At 38.5% G+C, this 20,469-nt stretch overlaps 1 protein-coding gene across 2 annotated transcripts in view; it reads right to left on the bottom strand.

The window, feature by feature from the left end:
* LOC150087288 (uncharacterized) overlaps window positions 1-20,469 on the bottom strand; it is a 104,436-nt gene that overhangs the window by 32,294 nt on the left and 51,673 nt on the right. The window contains exon 2 of one of the 2 annotated variants that reach the window (XM_090371109.1): window positions 15,994-16,417. In XM_090371109.1, the coding sequence (XP_090227235.1) occupies window positions 15,994-16,287 (294 nt within the window). In that variant the 5' untranslated portion in view covers window positions 16,288-16,417. The remainder of the gene's footprint in view (window positions 1-15,993; window positions 16,418-20,469) is intronic. The other variant, XM_090371110.1, reaches the window with a different exon arrangement.

Below are 20,469 nucleotides of genomic sequence, written 5' to 3'. Positions count from 1 at the left end.
TATATACACTAATGTTAGGAGCATAGTAAATTAATCTGATGAGTTTGAAGTGCTGATCAAATCATCAAATGAAGATATTGTGGAGATATCAGAGACATGGCGTCACTCAGATATAAGGGATTCAAAATTTGAATATGTGATACAATATCTGGAATGTACAATGTGTACGGAAAGGACAGACAAGACAGGAAGCGAGTGTCGTTATGCCTTTAATTAAAAGCATATAAAATCTAAGGTTGTGCATCCAGTGCAACGTTCAGTCAGTTTGGTACGATATAAGAACCGGGAAAATAAAAACGAGGTTAGGATTGTGTTACAAGCCTAATGACTGTGATGAGTATTATGAACAACCGTACAGACATATAAATTGGGCCAGTAAATCAGATTATCTTTTGATGGGAGATTTTAACCTTCCAGATATTGATTGGAACTTGTGGTTTGGTCACACACACAATATCAAAACCTATAAAAAATCGTGGCGTCATTGACGGGATTCGAACTCAGGTCATTGCCCATCCCCTAACTAACTATGCTACCGACGAGGGCACTGTAGACGTAAACTGGTTTGTAATAAAAGTCACAAGCAAGAAAGACAGCATCAGCAAAAAAAAAAACAAAAAACAATGATACCTCCTATTTCAGCTATTCATTCTCTCCAATAGTTTGTCCAGTTCATCCTTGAATTTATTTAAGCTATCAACTTCCACAAGGACAGATAGAAGTTTGTTCCACCAATCAACCATCCATTGGCTAAAGGCAAACTTCCGCACTTCTGTTCTGCAACCGTCCTTCCTCAGTTTGATTTTGCGTCCCCTCATTTGTGTGTAGTCAGAGCAAGAGGAAGAACCCATAAGCACTGAGCTTGCTCAATCCATTCAAAGCCTTGAACAACTCAATCAATTCGCAGGTGCTTAGCCTCCAGACGCTGCAGTTTGCAGAACTGAAGTCTTTCTTGGTAAGAGAACCTCTTTGTTCTGCTCACTAATCTAGTTGCCCTTCTCTGTATTCTTTCCAGCAGCTCCACATCCTAAAATGAGGCCTCTAGATCTGTATATAGTACTCAAGATGTGGCTCGACTGACCATTCTCTTATACAATGGGATAATCACATCATTATTCCTGCTAGAAAAATTCCTGTATATCAGTGGGGTCCAACCTTTCCCCGTACAAGAGCCATATTCAAAGTTAGATTTGTTTTGTGGGCCGCACTGAGTGATTTGAGAAAAATTAGTGTGTTACATTTGCCGTATCTTGTTACATGTAAAAGGAAGTTTCTATTTTCAGGTTATAGATAAAAAATGAAAATTTCCACATTTTTTTTATGTGCAACAAATCTATACCGGTGATTTATTTTTTAGACTTTATTAAAATTATAAAAATATGACTTAATTTTGTTTTTTTTTAAATACTTTACTTTTGTTTTTTTTTAAATATACTTTACTTTTGTTTTTTAAAAATATACTTTACTTTTGCTTTTAAGTGCTCACTTTAGAAAATTTACAACGCTCAACTTCTCGCTGAAAAGGACCACTACTTTTCAATATTAATATAAATAAATATAATGATATAATGATACTTAAAATTGAAAATATTCGAAAATTTTATTAAGTACAATACACAACAACATTTGCTGAACAAACTTAACATTTCATGAGATGATTGAGGCTGGATATTTTTAGATAATTGATCAAAATTTGGCCGATAATTTGTAACGCCAATTCTCAATACAGAATGAAGATGCTAATCTGTTATTCTGTTTTTTTTAAATATTTATTTCATTTCATGCGTGAAAAAATGTGCTCGCAAACATACGTTGATCCATAGGCAGATTCATGGTAGGGACACCGAGGCTTGAAAATTAAGAAAAATGAAAGATTCCAAACTTTTAGGCGCGAGTGAGATGTGCTTTTAGTGCCCCCCTTTCGTTTTTTGGATAATATACACCAATCGTTTAAATACCCTTTAGCTACAAAAATATAGGATTATAGCTATTTTTGCACTGTGTTTTCGCTATTTTTTTACAGTCGGCAACACTGCTGCTGATGTGATCGCCATTCTAGTTAGAGGCGTCACGCAGTTATTATTATTATTATTATTATTATTATCAATTTATTTCTCTGTTGAGGAGATACCCCTGGGACAGCCATTGGCTAGAAGGGTGTGAGTTACATTCTAAGGTGTGAAGCGGACTCCATGAGCAAAAGGTTACAAAGTCAATGGGACGTTCACCCTGAAAGGTTGAATACAGAATTTTGAAATACGTTTGTAATTATGATTTTATAATAGAATATTTAAAATTTTGGCATCTTTGACATCATAGAATATTTAAAATTTTGACATCTTAGGTTGACATCTAGAATACTGAGAATATATAGTTAAAAGGGATCAAAATTAAATGCAGTTTGGTCGTGCGTAATGTTTACTTCAAAGTAATTCCGAGTTTAGCTGTGTGACTGTGTCCGTCAGTCACATAACGTTTGAGAGTCGTATTTGTTTTGTTCTGTGTACAGTATTATTTTTTGCCTTGTTTGTACACAAATACGGCATAAAATGGTGCCCCCGCTGACATTTTTTCTGAATCCGGCAGTGCGTTGATCCGATCAAAGTAGCCATTTTCATGGATTCTTTTTTTTATTAGCAGAATATGTTTAGATGGGATAGCCTTGTAGTTCATTTTCGCAATCTGTAGACTTATTTTTGAACCATGTTTGGCTTGAAGATCAATAATTTCGAGTTGCAAGCTGGGATTGTAATTTTCAGCCATAGAAGTAAAATGAATTCTCAAACAAGCTTATATATTTTTCATTGGATCTTATATCAGCAAACGGACTTCCAAACTCGCCAAAAGCTAATTGTAATAACGAGAGGCAACCATTCATTGGAAATACAGTAGAACCCGGATAAGACGTTTTACATGGGACTGGAGGTTTAGGACTTCTTACCCTGGAAAACTTCTTAGAAGGGAAAATAACCTTAAGTGGTATGAACTATTAACTACACAAATGAAAATGAAAAGATACACATACATAACCTAAAGATCATTTTTAATTATTATTTCCTTGGTGCTTGAGGTTGTCACAGACATTCTCTCAGATATGCCAGACAAGCTGTACTTACTACCTGAGAGTCTAAAACGCTGAAGGAACTGATATTCGGGTGATATTCAAGTCAAGTGGACCCAATTTCGGCGAAGTCCGGATGGTCTAACAGCCAAATCCTTTGCTTGCACTTTCACGATCGTGGGACTGTTAGTAATCCTGGGTACAACCTCCATGCACAAGAACACTTTGGGTGACCACCCAGGTGCGAACCAATGTAAGCAGGGGTCGAGGTGTGGCGCCCACACCACATGGAGGAATGCTGCCCCTCTGTGTTACCAGGTAATAGGTGGTAGATGACTCTCATCTACCGGGGAAATACCACCACTTTGCTAATTGGAGGCTTGAAGTTTAGTCTCCAAAGCTAAGTTCCGGTGAACCCTTCCCCATCTCTTCCATCATGCAGAATTACTGATGACTTTTGAGGTTATGATGTATATCATGGCGAGATCCAATCTTCCTTACATTTCGAGGGTACATCTCTAAAATGTTCGCAGGCCGGCCACTAGTTAGTACACCGCACCGAACCTATTGGTAACTCTTTAGGAGGCTTCCGGCTCAGCTAGTGTATAACCTTACTATCCTACTCTGCCAGATAATGACTTGAGGGAGACCGAGTAGTGTGTATGCCAGGGGCATTGTCGAGGCCACGTTATGTCAAGGATCTGGGTATATTCTTACCATTTACCCCAGGGGCTTACATCTGGTGAGTATGGGCTTGGCATACCCAAGGTACTGAGCTGGATATCATCATTCTTCTCTTTCTTGGTGATTCCCTTCTACTTTTGACTCTCTCTCTCTCTCTCTCTCTCTCTCTCTCTCTCTCTCTCTCTCTCTCTCTCTCTCTCTCAGGGTAACTCGGGATTTTTTTTGGCTTGTGCAGCATAAGCCACAGGCTTCCTTGCACCATGTAGCTAATAATAATAATAATAATAATAATAATAATAATAATGTGTATGCCATATCCAAAAACTTCATTATTTCATACAGCATGTCCCCCACCCCACTTTTTCTTACTATTGAATACACCACGAATTGTATACACCACGAGCTTATCTGCGAAAAGATCTAAACCTCCCAAACACTTCCTAGTTAATTTTATAAATATACGTGGTCTCAATTCTAATGTCAACGATGTCCATTTCCACTTGCAGTCGGCCAAATCCCATGTACTTTTTCTGATAGAATCTCAGTTATCGGTTGATTCAACTACTGCTCATCTCAGTTGACAAAATTATTCGCTGTATGATATGATTCCTATCGCCTAAAAGGTGCATATGACCGTTCCGATATTCCCTGTCAGAGATTTGGGAATTTGGAATCTCCTCTTTTTGATCTTCTTAGGCGTAAAATCTCATTGTGTCAAATTCATCTGTTGTCTCTATCGTTCTCCTAACTCCACTAATCAATTGAAGCTCTTTGCCTTCCCCTCTTTGCAACTTAACTTTCTCCAGTCCAACTTTCCTACCAGTGATTTTCCTTGGTGAAAATACACTAATTTTCCTTGGTGATTTTAATGTTTACAACTCCAGCTGGCTCTTTCGTTTTCTAGTCACACCGACCCAGCTGGTCGAGATGCTGAGGCTTTTGCAATTACTAATGACCTTTCACAGATTATTCATTTACCTACAAGAATACCGGACAATCCTCACCATACAGCCAACATGCTTGATCTTTTTCTCACAAACAACCCTTCTAAGTTCACGGTCGAAGTGAGTGGTCCGTTAAGCACCTCAGATCACAACTTGGTGATTGTCTCTTCTCCAGTGGAGCCTTTATCTCATGGCTATACCCAGACTCGTATTGTTTGACATTACAAGAATGCAAAATGGGATGACTTGCAAGATTTCTTTTCCTTGGTAGGATTACTGTTTCAAAACTTCTATTGTCAACGTTTGCTCAGATCGTGTCAGTGAAATTATTCTTGGAGGAGTGGAATCATTTATTCCACACTACACTTTAAAATCTCATCCTTTATCTAAACCTTGGTTTTCCAATAAATGTGCCAAATCTGTTCAAGAGAAGAACGTTGCATATCGTAATTGGCTTGTTTCCAATTCTTCAGTTTTATTTTCTGCCTACACCAAAGCTCGCAACAATTGTAAAGCAGTTATTAATCAGTCCAAACTAGATTTTGAACAGGCTAAGAGCAGAAAACTTGCTTCTTGCCCTAATGGTAGTCGAGCATTCTGGTCTCTTGCCAAAGCTATTGGCCGCAACTTTTGCCCATCTCTGCCCCACCTCTGTCAAAACCAGATGGTTCTATTGTCACTTCAGCCAAGGCTAAAGCTGACCTGCTAGCATCCCATGTTTCTTACACTTCATGTATTAATGATCTTGGTAAAACACCTCCCACTATTTCCAACACGATCCATTCAATGCCTCCTGTGGTCTTCTGTCAAAAGGATGTCAGAAGGATTTTGACGATTCTTGATGCTAAGAAAGCTCCAGGTCCTGATTGATTTTTCCACTTGTTTTCAAAACCTGTTGTCCTGAACTTAGTCCTGTTCTTTGCCGCCTTTTATCACTTTCTTATTCCAAAGGTGTGTTTCCTTCTGCTTGGAAACTTGCTAATTTCCAGCCAGTTCCCAAAAAGGGTGACAAATCCCTCCCATCCAATTATCGTCCCATTGCAATTACTTTTACTCTTTCTAAACTAATGGAGAAATCAATTAATCACCAACTCTTAAACTATCTAGAAACCTTCCGTCTAATCAACGATCGGCAGTACGTATTCTGTCAGTGTCGATCCACTGGTGATATTCTGGCTTATGTTACCTGTTTATGGACAAATTCAATGGAAAAGTTCGATGAAACACAAGCAGTTGCTCTTGACATCTCAAAGGCTTTCGATCGTGTTTGGCATAAAGGTCTTCTAAACAAGCTTCCATCTTATGGTTTGCCATTTTTTTTTGTAATTGGTTATCCAGTTTTCTCTATGATCGCTCACTGAGGGTGATGGTAGATGGCTCTCTGTCTTCTAACTTCTCCACTAATGCAGGTGTCCCCCATGGTTCAGTTCTTTCCTCCACTTTTTTCCTCTTGTATATTAATGACATTCCATTGACTGGAAATCCTATCCATAGTTTTGCCGATCATAGCACATTGCATCCCACTTTCCATTTTGAGAAACCTTATCCTGCTTAATCAGCTTCAACTTCTCGAATATCTGCTACCAATTCCTTAAATGGCGATTTCCAGGTAATTATACAGTAGGGCAAAGACAACTTAGTTTATTTCAATCCTTCTAAAACTCAGTCTTGTCTTATATCTCACAAAAGGAATCTTCTGCTCCTATGCTTATCTTTAGTGACACTCCGATTTCTACGCAAAATGATATATTTCTTTTGGGGATTATCCTGACTTCTAATCTCTCTTGGCACAAGCACATTACAAATATTGCTTCCTCTGCATCTAAAAAACTTGATTTTCTCTTTCGCTCTCGGCGTTACTTTTCTTCCAAACAACTGTTCACTCTGTACAAATCGAAAATTCGTCCTACCATGGAATATTGTTCCCACAACTGGGGCGGTGCCCCCCCCCCCAAAACCTCTCCCGGGCTTCTAGATTCCATTCAGAAGAGGGCAGTTAGGTTAATTAATGATTCATCTCTGTCTCATAGACGTACTGTTTCTGCTGCATGCCTTTTCTACAGATACTTCCATGGCACTGTTCTTCTGAATTGGCTTCTATAATTTACGCTCTCTCTCTCTCTCTCTCTCTCTCTTTCAAAACAGTCCGACCCGTGCCCCACCAGCCAACATCCATTTACTGTTCAACTTGAAACTCAGAACCAAATTTTCATCTTCCTGGTTTATTCATTCAACTGCTCTTTCCTGGAACAACCTTCCTTCATACATATTTCCTGAAAATTACAGTCTGCAGAAGTTCAAGTCTAATGTCAACAAATATATTCTTTCTTCTTTTCAACCTGCAACCTAAGCACGGTACTAAGTACTATAGGTTCTAAAACCTATCGTGTTTGGGGTTTTCATAAAAAAAAATAAAAAAGTTCAGAATTTATAAATATTTTACTCTCTCTATGGGAAACATTTTTAAACTGAGGATTTCTAATTGCTTAACGTTCTGTTCATTAAACTCATTACCAAGTTGGAAGGATGAGCTTCTTTGGAGTTTCAGCATACCTTAAAATGTCGCAATTACAATAAGACAGAGAACAATCCACTAAGTAATTCAGAACAGTTCAGAAAAATCAGCACTTAACGGCAAATGTTTCACTGTGCTTCACGTTGTCGAAGCTATCCAATTGTGGATATCGATGAAAACAATTGCAATATGCTACTTCCATTATATCAAAAATTTAAACTAAATAGGTTTTAAGGCCGAAAGCATCAGACTGCGGAAAATTGACTAATCGAACAAGTTAGCTGTTGTTGGTTTAGGGATTTATTAGGCGCATCGGCAACTATGGCCATAGTGCGCCAAACAAGTTAGCATAATTTTAGTTCGTAGTAAATCACTGAGTTAAGTGGCATCGTTTTTGTGATATCTCATATTGTGAATGCCTTCACAACGAGTTGCCCTAATGTTGAACTACCTAGAATAAGCAAGTAAGCGACGCTTCGACACTGGATTCTCGAATAGGCAACACTTCGCCAATGGATTCTCGGCGGATACCACCACCCCTGCAGTGGTATCCAACGAGAATAAGTAACATTAGTCTTCTGAATGGTGAAGCGTTGTTTATTGGAGTTAGTGTAATATCAGGGCAACTCGTTGTCAAGGCATTCACAATATTGGATGTAAAAAACGATGTCATTTCACCTACTTAACGGTGGTTTACTACGAACAAAAATGATGCTTGGGAATAACTTGTTCGATTACCAAATGTTTATATTGTTAAATATTTTTTTATTATTAAAAATAAAGAATTTCTATATTAAAAAAAAACGTACTAAGGGGGAAAACGTCATTATAATAATACACTGTGTATTCTTTATCACGAACTTTTTATGCTGGAAAACTTTTTACCCGGGAAACTTCTTACGCGGGAAAATAATACATTGTAACATATTGAGTTGAAATTGGGACTTAAGAAACCAAGCCTGATACAGGGGAAAACTTCTTATGAGGGAATTTCTTAAAGAAACTTGAAACATGTGGTGATTAAGATTATTATACAATTTACCATGTGATATTATACAATTTACCATGTGATATTATACAATTTACAGTTGAAATAACCACATTCTTAACGTGTTGGAGATCCAATACATTCCCACAGAGAGCTTCTTGATGCACAAAGCAGTGAATGCCAATCGGAGGTTCAGCTCCGATATCTCATTTTCTTGGTTATTCTACCCATAAGTCCAATGTTTTTACCAATCATATTTTTTGCACCGTCAGTTGTGACTCCTACCAGGTTTTTAACTTTTCAATAGATTGGCAAAAATTTTCAAAAAGATTTTCAGCTGTTGTGGTACCATGTATATCAGCTATACCTTCATCTGGTACAAAAGTATCATTAATTCCACGTATGTATTGGGATATGCCATTTACATCAATACTGTCATCCAGTGCCATACTAAAATATTTCATTTGTTTTATGTTTTCCAGAAGTTCTTCGAACAAATTCTTTCCAATATCTTCACTCTTCCCATAATTGTTTATCGAGACAAACTAATGTCTTCTATCATTATTCGTTTATCCGGATAAATTTCTTCCACAACTTTTAACAAACAACGTTTAACAAATTCACCATCACTGAACGGTTTACTTTCAAAAGCGATCAAATGTACAACTTTATAACTGGCGCTTACATCATATAAATTTCTTGACTGATACGTTTTCAGTGTGTTTTGTTGTTTTCTTAATTCGTTTTGTAACATGGAACACTTTTCTTTTCGCAACGCTCCTTTATATTGATCATAAAATTTATGTTTGGAATCATAGTGTCGTTTTAAATTATATTCTTTGAAAAGTGACACAGTCTCCTCACACATCAACCACTTTCTTTTCGTCGTACTTAATGTAGAAATAGTCTCCAGTCCACCTTTGATTAAAAACACGACACTCCAAATCGACTTCCCTCTTTCGGAACATTTTTAATTCAATACAAATTAATAACAGTTCAATACAATGAACAAGTTATATCAAAATAGTAGACTTTCACAATATGAAAAGATTGATACGTATATAACTGTATTTAGCGTACATATGACTGCACTGGATTACATGTACACGTTTGGTACAGTCGAACTCTACGCTTGCATTCCGTTTAAGTTCACTTTACGCGTGGGCTGTATAAAAATAAATCTCGGGCTGTAGGTTGGACACCACTGCTGTATACCATTGACACAACCCCATGAGCTTTCCTGGCAACCTGTCTGCACTGCGTAGAGAACTTCATATCTGCATAATTACCCTCAGGTCTTTTTCATTCTCTACTAGCCTGAGGGTAGTACCACACAGTTCGTACGTTACTCTGGGGTTACTTTTACTCATATGCAGTACTCTACTTTTCATTTATCAATGTTAAACTTCATTTGCCATTTTTCAACCCATCTACCTAACATTTCTAGATCCTGTTGCAGTAGTATACCGTTATTACTGTCACTAACCACCCTGCCAACCTTTGTATCATCTGCAAACTTGGACATTAAGCTTGATATAGTTTAATGTCCAAGTCTGCAATGTTGTTGTTGTTGGGTTTTAGGAGCATCAGCGATTAAGGCCATATTGCTCCGTGTATACTGTCTGTAAGTTGCGTGTGTCCTGTGGTCGATTTTCTGTTTGCTGGACGAAAAAACCCGAGTTTCCGCGAGAAAAAACCATGCTACCTTCGCTTGACACCGACTAACTCAGCCATGATATATCAAAAGGCCAATAAAAATTCCTCCCGTCATCGATAGGACTCGAATTCAGGTCTTTTTGCACCCGGTGTGAGAAGGACTGCGATTCTTCTAACTGTACTACGCACGAGGGTTTGTAATGTCCAAGAAATCATCATTATCATTGATAAATATAGGAAACAGTACTGAAAACTGGGGGACAGCACTGATAAAATTAGTGCACGAAGAGCAACATCCACTGATTGCCACTCTGCGTCTTCTTCCATTCAACAATCCCTTTATCCATAGCAGCAGCTTGCCTAAATTCCACACTGCTTCAATATTTATAGCAATCTTAAGTGCAACATTATCAAAAGCTTTCCTGAAATCCAAGTACTGTATATGTTAACTCAAAAATTATTTTTTGCATCCAGTTCCTTTGTGACCACATCGTAGTAACCAATCAAATCGGTTAAACAAATTTTCCTCTTAACAAACCCGTCCTGTGTTTGAATTATAATTGCTGCCTTGTCTTGATGATCCTGCGTTCCTTCTTTTACCAGTGACTCCATTACTTTCCCTGGAACATAAGCTAAATTAACAGGTCTCTAATTACTTCCTTTGTAAATTGGAGTACATTTGCACATCTCCAGTCCGTGGGGATCTCCCCAGAATTCAAGGATGCTTTCATAATTATGGCTAAGGGTTTGCTTACTTCCTTAGCTGTCTCCCTTAATCCATCCACCTGAGGTACCTTTCTTATGTTTAACTTCAACAATTTCTCTTTCACTTTTCTTTCAGTTATTACAAAATTATTCCCTTCCCTTCCCTCTCCCTAAAGAATTCATAATGTGGGAAAGTAGATGCAAAATAACCATTCAGTTTGTCAGCAGCCTGAGTAAGATCATCAACAGTAAAATCATCGAGATCGAGTGGACCAATCTGATTCATCCCCTTCCTTAGAGAGTTTACATAAGTAGAGAAATCTTTGCTGTTTTTCTTTACATTCATTGTCAAAGATTTCTCGTATTCTGCCTGTTTGTTGTTTTTTTTTTTTTTTTTTTTTTTGGCGCCTCTGTAGCCAGGTGGGCAGGAACAACAGTGCGTAGCACATGCTTCTTGATTAGACCGGGGTTCGAGTTCGTGACCACCAAATACGGAGGATGCGGAAAGGTCAGGGAATGACCACCGCATATCCCCGGAGCAATATGGCCTTAGTTGCTAATGCTCCTAAAAACCAAATAACAAACAAACATATTTCATTATTATTATATATATATATATATATATATATATACAGTATACATATTATTATTATAATATATATATATATATATATATATATTATAATAATAATATATATACTGTATATATATATATATATATATATATATTTTTTTTTTTTTTTTTAGGTCCTAGCCACTGAAATCTCAGGAAAGTAAGTGGCAGGACCTGCCAGAGTAAAATAGAGCCTCACTGGGTACACCAGGCCAGCCTCCCCGTGGCAGGGTGTGGAAACGTCAGGTCCCACAAGGGGTCTGGTGGCTAATAGGCCAGATGGACAAAGGGCACAACACACCACATAGCACATGGACCATACATTTTTAAATAAAAATCTCAGGCTTGCCCGAAACATAGAAAATACGCAGAGATTGGGGAAACGCCAGGAGCCGTTGGACCCTCAACACACCGTACACCGTAAGCGGAAATTAACATCATTGAGATTGGAACTGAGACCGCGTATATTTGTGAAATGAACACGGAAGTGTTTGGGAAGTTTAGATCTTTTCTCAGATAAGTTTGTTCAATTAATTTGACAATGCATGATGTTTTCAGTAGTAAGAAAAAGTGTGAGGGGGGGGGGGACATGCTGTGTGAATTAATGTTCTTGGACATGGCGTACTGTATCCAGCTCCTTGACATAACGTGTCAAGGAGCCTCGACAATTTCCCCCGCAAACACATTACTCGGATTCCCTCCAGTCACTATCTGGCAAAGTAGTCAGAGATTATACACTAGCTCAGTGGTTTTCAACCAGGGTACCGTGTAATTTGGGTTTAAGTTACTTAAAATTAACTTAAATTTGTATATATTTTTAATAAAATAAAAATTTTTTATTTAATTATTATTATTATTATTTATTATAATTATTATTTAATTATAATAAAAATTATTATAAATTTTATAATAAATTTATTTTATTATAAAATTTATAATAAAATTTGTATATTTCATTATAAAAAGGTGTACAGTATCCATTGTACCGTATCTTTTTAATTTTATGGTCATCTTTATTTAGTACCCCTATATAAAGAATAAAATTATTATATAGGTATATATTAAAAGGTCGAAAACCACTGTGTTAGGTATTTCTTTTGGCCTAGGGGTGCCGTGAAAAAATTACTGGCACACTAAGGGCGCCATGAACCGAGAAAGTTTGGGAACCTCTGCACTAGCTGAACTAGAAGCCTCCTAGAGAGTTACCAATAGGTTCGGTCCAGCGGACTATATAATGGCCGGCCTGTAAACGCTGTTTTAGAGCGTACCCTCAAAATATAAAGAAGATTGGATCTTACCAATCTTCTTTATATTTTGTCAGAGTTTTTGCTCTGGAGACTAAACATGAATTCCACCACTTCAAGTCTCCAATAAGTAAAGCGGTGGTACTGCACCGGTTGAAGAGAATCATCTACCACCTAGTATTGTTTGGTAACACAGAGGGGCGGCATTCCTCTGTGTGGCGTGGGGCCACACCTCGACCCCTGATTACGTTTTTTCCCACCTGGGTGGTTTACTAGGTGCCGTATTTCAGGAGTTGCATGTAGGGGTTATATCCAGGGTTACTAACGTTCCCACCATCGTGAAGGTGCAAGCAGAGGATTTGGCTGTCATAGATGGACCGGACTTTGCCGAAATTAGGTCCACTTGCCTTGTGTATCACACGAATACCTGAATTTTTCATCGGCGTTTTAGATTTCCAGGTAGCAGACCCAGCTTGACATACCTGTGAGAATGTCTGTGACAGCCTCTAAGACCAAATCGATTCAGTCTACAGTTTTGTCTTCACTACAAATTCAGTCTACAGTTCGATTCCCGACATATCGTCGTCTAAAGAGAGAGAGAGAGAGAGAGAGAGAGAGAGAGCTCTGAAACCAACTCTAAAAGGAAGGGGATGAATATGATTGGTCCACTTGACATCGATGGTTCGACTGTTGATGATCCTGCTCAGATAGCAAACAAACTGAATGAGTATTTTGCATCTACATTCACACGTGAGGAATTATTACAGTTTGAAAATGGAAGAAGGTTATCAAATTGTAGCAGTGTGCTTAATGATTTTGTAATAACTGAGAGCAAAGTGGAGGAGAAATTGTTGAAGTTAAACATAAGAAAGGCACCTGGGGTCGATGGGATCTATCCAGTTATTTTAAAGGAGGCGGCAAAGCAACTAAGCAAACCCTTAGCCATAATTATGAGAGCATCCTTGGACTCAGGGGAGGTTCCCACGGACTGGAGATGTGCAAATGTGTCCCCAATTCACAAAGGTGGATCGAAGGGTGACACGAGTAATTACAGACCAGTTAGTTTAACTTCTGTTCCGGGTAAAATAATGGAGTCACTGGTTAAAGATGCATTGCAGGATCATCTAGACAAGACTGCAGCAATAATTCAAACACAGCATGGGTTTGTTAAGGGAAAGTCTTGTCTGACAAATTTGATTGGTTATTATGATGTGGTCACAAAGGAACTGGATGCGAAAAATAATTTTGATATCATATACTTGGATTTCAGGAAAGCTTTTGACACTGTTGCGCATGGAAGACTACTGTACAAATTGGAGCAGAATGGTATTAAGGGTAAGTTGCTACAATGGATAAAAGGATGGTTAAGTGGGAGAAGACAGAGGGTGGTAATCAATGGGCGCTGCTCTTCATGGACTAATGTTATTAGTGGAGTTCCACAGGGTTCGGTGTTGGGTCCACTGTTGTTTTGTGTATTTATCAATGATATTGATGAAGGTATATCAGGCTTAATGTCGAAGTTTGCAGATGACACAAAGGTTGGCAGGGTTGTTAATGACAGTAATGGCAGTGTGCTACTGCAACAGGATCTAGATAATTTGGGCAGATGGGCTAAGAAGTGGCAACTGAAGTTCAACCTTGACAAATGCAAAGTACTGCATATGGGTAGAAGTAACCCCAGAGAAACGTACCAACTGTGTGGTACTACATTTTCGCCACCTACACTTAAGGTGGTAGAAAATGAAAAAGACCTGGGAGTAATTGTGCAGTCAGATATGAAGTTTTCTGAGCAATGCAGACAGGCTGCTAGGGCAGGTCATGGGGTTTTGTCAATGATATATAGGAATTTTGCTAGCAGGGAAAAGGAGGTGATTGTCCCTCTGTATAAGGCAATGGTCAGGCCACGCCTTGAGTACTGCGTACAGGTCTGGAGGCCTCATTTTAGGAAGGATGTAGATTTGCTTGAGCGTGTACAGAGAAGAGCAACACGATTGGTGAGGGGAATGAAGGGATTCTCTTACCAAGAGAGGCTTAAGTTCTGCAAATTGCAGTGGCTGGAGACTAGGCACCTGCGCGGTGATCTGATTGAGGTCTATAAGGCCTTGAATGGGTTGAGCACGCTGAATTCAGATGGGATCCTTCCACTTGTTCAGATTACGAACCTACGGGGACATAAGTTCAAATTAAGAAAGGACAGATGTAGAATAGATGTGCGGAAATTTGCCTTTAGCCAGCGGGTGGTTAATTGCTGGAACAAACTTCCATCTGTAGTTGTGGAAGTTGATAGGTTAAATAAATTTAAGGAGGAACTGGACAGGCATTTGGAGGGAATGGTGTGATGATTTTTTTTTTTTTGGCTGATGCTGCATAAGCTCCTACACTTGCTTTCTTGCATCATGTGCCACTACTACTACTACTACTACTACTACTACTACAACTCATAAGCAACAGTGGTTTGCAAACAAAGTCGTCTGAGCCAGGCATGATGGGTAATGCATGTACAGTGCTGCATATTATTGAGAGGGAGAGAGGAACTAACTGCTTTGAGGTATATAACGATGAAAATTCGTGATTGTATATCCGACCGTTTGAGACTGCCGTATGTCCCAATTTTCTTCTAATGTGCGATATTACACTCCACTATAAAGTGCAAATAACAATGATAAGTACACTATAAAGTGAACTGTCTTCCGAGTAAAGATATTTCATGAATGGAGTGGCCAACGAAGTCTTTTGACCTAAAACCCATTAAGTACGTATGGAATGCTCTGGAGAGAAAAATTTCGAGTCGTAATTCTCATCCCCCCAATATCTTACATGAATTGCAAACTGCTCTCCTGGGAGAGTGCCCTTCAATTCATCAAGACACTTTGAACCCACATGGACAGCCTGAGAGTCCGTCGTTGTTGTTGTTATTTGGTTTTTGGGAGCATTAGCAACTAAGGCCATATTGCTCCGGGGATATGCGGTGGTCTTTCCCTGACCGTTTCCGCATCCTCTGTATTTGGTGGTCACGGGCTCGAACCCCGATCTAATCAAGAAGAGTGTGCTACGCACTGCTGCTCCTGCCCACCTGGCTGAGAGTCCGTTGTGAGCTCTGCTTGGCTGTGTGGGGTAATTATGCTCCCTATTAAGGTCTACAACTTCCGCTGCTAATTATTTTTTCAGGTATGACTAATTTGCATATTTTCGAAATGGCATGCTTTTACTTATAAGGTTACACACGATACTATTGCGTCATGACACAATGCACTTCCATATCAAATTCATTTGATTTGTATTACACTGCTATCATTTATACCTTAACTTTTGTTTAATTTTGTATTTTTATCTGTATAATATTTGCATGACTCTCAGTTACAAAGAAGTTTCTATGCGGTTTTCGTTGCTTCATAATTTCAAATCACATGTCATAGACTGTCCAATAATTATAACAAGAAAACTTATGGTTTTTGAATATGAAATATAACGGGGTAAAACAAGAATAAGTTCTATGGACATGAGAATGATGTTGAAAGAATAAAACCAATGCTGCAAACATTCTATTACTATTGGAAATTCAGGGCATTGTACTAGCACTGACCTTAATTTCATTGGTTTCCTCGGGAAAGGCATCCAAAGCAATAGAAAGGCCATAAGTGAATAATTTTCCCACAGGAGTGCTAACATCTAGGATTCCACTAGAACCTCTTTGAGAAGATAGAGTGAAGCTATTACCTTGGGCAATCGAAGGTTTCTTTTCGTTATTGCACGAGACAATGTTTTTTTGTTGGTCTTCAAGGGCACTGCTTAGAACAGTAGAAAGCAAGATTGTAGCTAGTAGAATTTGTTTCCCTCTCCAAAATATAAATGGAAAAATTCCCTTTTGGTACCTCATTTTTACAGCTACCGGTGGAGTAACATTCTCCTAGCTAAGCTATTGAAACATATTCTGAATTAAACGAACCTCCACATGACTCGGGATTCCAACTGCTGATAGCTTGTTGATGCCAATTTACCGTTAAGACCTGCAAAAATAAAAATCAAGTACTAGCTATGCAAATCGAATTTTGATCTTAAATGCAACTAATAAATCATACAATCATATTATGTTTTAATATATATTAATTTCTGGCGTTTTGTGCTTTTGCTACACTGGGTGAAAAACAAACTGAATTTGCCTTACAAAAAAAAAAAAAATTTTTTTCTATAATTGCACTGATCTTTATTTTTCCATGAGGGTTAAGGCTGTTGTATAGCCCAAAGATGGTTCTACTGTTTATTAAGTTTTTGAATTATAAGCCCTTTTTGCAACTTCCTGCTTGTGTCCGACCTTTAGTTATACGGCGTATTAACAAATGAAATGAATTCAAATTATGAGGGTTGGAAGGAAATTTTGGCAACATGGCTATGTATCTTCAGCAGCATGCTGGAGATACCCGGCCATGTACAAGATGTAAGTGTCATGTAGGAGGCACTGCAGCACCTAAAGGAGTTGTTTAGGAGGGGCTCATATTTTCCATATTTATAGTTTTTACAAGTGCCAACACGTACGAGTTGGCACTTGTAAAACTACGTAATATAAAAGATAAAAAACAAAAGAAAAAAAAATCACATAATATAAAATTCAACTACATATTATAAAAGAAATGTTCTTGAAAAGCTTTAGTCTCCTCAATCCCTTCCCCCACCGAAGTTCGAAATCTATAGCGTATGTAGTGCCTGGATTAAGATGCAGAGTGATAATTTCGACACAAAGTGTCGCAACTATCATCTTACCAGCTAAAGGCTGTATCGTGATTTGTGGAAATGGCTTTGACAAAAGGCAAAGTTCGGTGCTTGGAGAAGAAAGGTATTTATATTATACAGAGGGAACACTTTATTAGGTACCCCTCATTAATAATAATGAGTAAGTCTTCCTCTAGACCTCAGAACAGCCTGGATTCTTCGTGACGTAGATTCAAAAGCTTGCTATAGGGACGCTCTTCCATGTTCACGCACTCGTTGCAAATTGGATCGTTGCAGATCTTTGCAGCGAAGATCTCGTTCCGTCTCATCCCACAGGTGATCAAATGTATTGAGATTCGGTAACTGAGGAACTCGCCACAATAGATTGAATTCACTCTCATGTTATTATTATTATTATTATTTTTTTTATAAAAATCCGAAGCACGAGAGGTATAGCACTTAGTACCATGCATAGGTTGGAGGTTGAGAAGAAGAAAGAAGATGAGAGAAGATCATCAGCCAAACAATTTTTTGACATTACACTTGAACTTCTGTAGATTGTAATTTTAAGGAAATACGAAAGAAGAAAGGTTGTTCCAGAAAACAGAAGCTGAATGAATAAATGAGGAAGAAGAAAAGTTGGTTCTGTGAGTTTGAACTTGAACAGTAAAAGGATGTTGACTGGTTGCGGAACGTTTTCGGACTGCTTTGGAAAGAGAGCAGGAATTAAAGAAGCCAATTCAGAAGAACAGTGCCCATGGAAGTATTTATAGAAAATGCATGCAGCAGAAACAGAACGTCTATGAGACAAAGTGGAGAGACTCTGTTAGAGTTGAGTCACTATAAATAATAATATTTTCTGTTTATACTCCGGGACGACCAAACGGTCAGAAGACTTCACAAGATAGACAGAATACAAGAAACAGCACCGTATTCAGCAGTCACGGGCTTGAACCCCGGTCACTCAAGGCACGTGTACTTATGCACCCGCGCGCCTGACCACTAGGCTACGGTATACCTAATCTAACTGCCCCCTTTTGAATGGAATCTAGAAGCCTGAGAGGTTTTGGGGGAACCACCCCAGATGTGGGAACGATATTCCATGGTAGGGCGGATTTGCGATTTGTACAGAGTGAACAGCTGTTTGGAAGAGAAAGTAACGCCGAGAGCGAAAGAGAAAACCCACTTTTTTAGATGCAGAGGAGGCAATATTTGTAATGTGCTTATGCCAAGGGAGATTAGAAGTCAAATAATCCCCAATAAAGATATATGATCTTCCTTGAAATCAGAGTGTCATCGAAGATCAGCATAGGAGTAGCAGAATCCTTTTGCGAGATATAAGGCAGAACTGAGTTTTAGAAGTATTGGAATCAACTAAGTTATTTTTCCCCCACTGGAGAATTACCTGGAGATCAACGCTTAAAGAATTGGTAGTGGATATTTGAGAAGTTGACGCTGTTCGAGCAGGGCAAGGTTTTTCAAAACGGAAAGTGTAATACAATGTGCTATCATAGGCAAAACTATGGATAGGATTTCCAGTCAATGGAAGAAAGTTATTAACATACAAGAGTGGGGGAAAGAATTGAACCTTGGGGAACACCAGAATTACTGGAGAAGTTAGAACACAGAGAGCCATCTATCATCACCCTCAGCGGCCAGAGAGAAAACTGGATAACCAATTACAAAAAACAGTTGGCAAACCAGAAGATGGAAGCTTATTTAGAAGACCTTTATGCCAAATACGATCAAAAGCCTTTCAAATGTCAAAAGCAATTCTTGAGTTTCACCAAACTTTTCCATTGAATTTGTCTATAAATGGGTAACATAAGCCAGAATATCACCAGTAAACCGACACTGATGGAATCTATACTGGCGATCGTTGATCACATGGAAGGCTTCTAGATAGCTTAAGAGTTGGCGGTTATCGCAATTGGATGGAAGTGCTTTGTCACCCTTTTTAGAAACTGGCTGGGTATGAGCGAATTTCTAAGCAGAAGGAAAAACATATATGGAATAAGAAAGTGAAAAAAAAGGCAACACAGAACAGGAGTGAGTTAGGGGCACATGTTTTGAGTGGGGAAATGCTATCAGGACCTGGAGATTTCTTAGCATCAAGGTTTTTCATCAAAATCTTTCTGACATCCTTTTGACGGACGACCACAAGAGGCATTGAATGGAGTGTACTGGGAATGGTGGGAGGTGATTTACCAAGACCCTCAATACAGGAGTTGGAAGAAAAATAGGATGCTAGCATGTCAGCTTTATCTTTGGTTGAAATGGCAATAGAACCATCTGATTTTGACAGAGGTGGGAATAGAGATGGGCAAAAGTTCCGGCCAATAGCTTTGGCAAGAGACCAGAATGCTCGCCTTCCATTAAGGCAAGAAGCAAGTTTTCTACTCTTAGCCTGTTCAAAATCTAGTTTGGACTGATTAATTGCTTTACAATTGTTGCGAGCTTTGGTGCAGGCAGAAAATGAAACTGAAGAATTGGAAGCAATCTAATTACGATAATCAACATTCTTCTCTTGAACGGCCTTAGCACATTTATTGGAAAACCAAGGTTTAGATAAAGGAAGAGATTTTAAGGTGGAGTGTGGGATATAGGATTCCATCCCTACAAGAATAATTTTACTGAAACGATCTGAGCAAACGTTGACGTCAGAAGATTTGAAACAGTAATCTAATCAAGGAAAGGAAGGGCTGTTAGAAGCTAGAGAAAGATCAAGTGTGTTGGCTGTGTGGTTAGGACTGTCTGGTATTCTGGTAGGTAAATGAACAATCTGTGCGAGGTCATTAGCAATTGCAAAAGTCTCAGCATCCCGACCAGCATAACTAGAAAACCGAAGCCAGCTGAAGTTGTGAACATTAAAATCACCGAGGAAAATTACCTCACTGTTAGGAATGTTGGACTGAAGAAAATCAAGTTTGAAGAAGAGGAAGTCGAAGAGTTCCATGTGATTAGTGGAGTTGGGAGAACGATAGAGATAACAGATGAATTTGACAGAATGTGGCAGAGAGATTTTAAGCCAGAGAAGATTGAAAACAGGAGATTCCAAATTACTGTCTCTGATAGAGAATATTCGAACGGACATATGCACAACCGATATTTGACATTTTGTCAGAAAAAGTACATGGTGTTTGGCAGACTGTAAGTGGAAATGGACATTACTGAGATTAGGACTGAGACCACGTATATTTGCGAAATGAATGAGGAAGTGTTTGGGAGGTTTAGATCTTTTCGCAGATTAGTTTGCTCTATTAGTTTGACAAGTCATGGTGTAGTCAATAGTAAGAAAAGATGGGAAAGTAAGAAAGTAAACTAAGAGTAGTAAGAAAAGATGGGGGTGACA

The sequence above is a fragment of the Mastigoproctus giganteus genome, chromosome 4, assembly GCF_048544385.1.
Source record: "Mastigoproctus giganteus isolate SK-2022 chromosome 4, ASM4854438v1, whole genome shotgun sequence".
Lineage (NCBI taxonomy): Eukaryota > Metazoa > Arthropoda > Arachnida > Uropygi > Thelyphonidae > Mastigoproctus > Mastigoproctus giganteus.
This window is presented reverse-complemented; position numbering and strand designations above follow the sequence as displayed.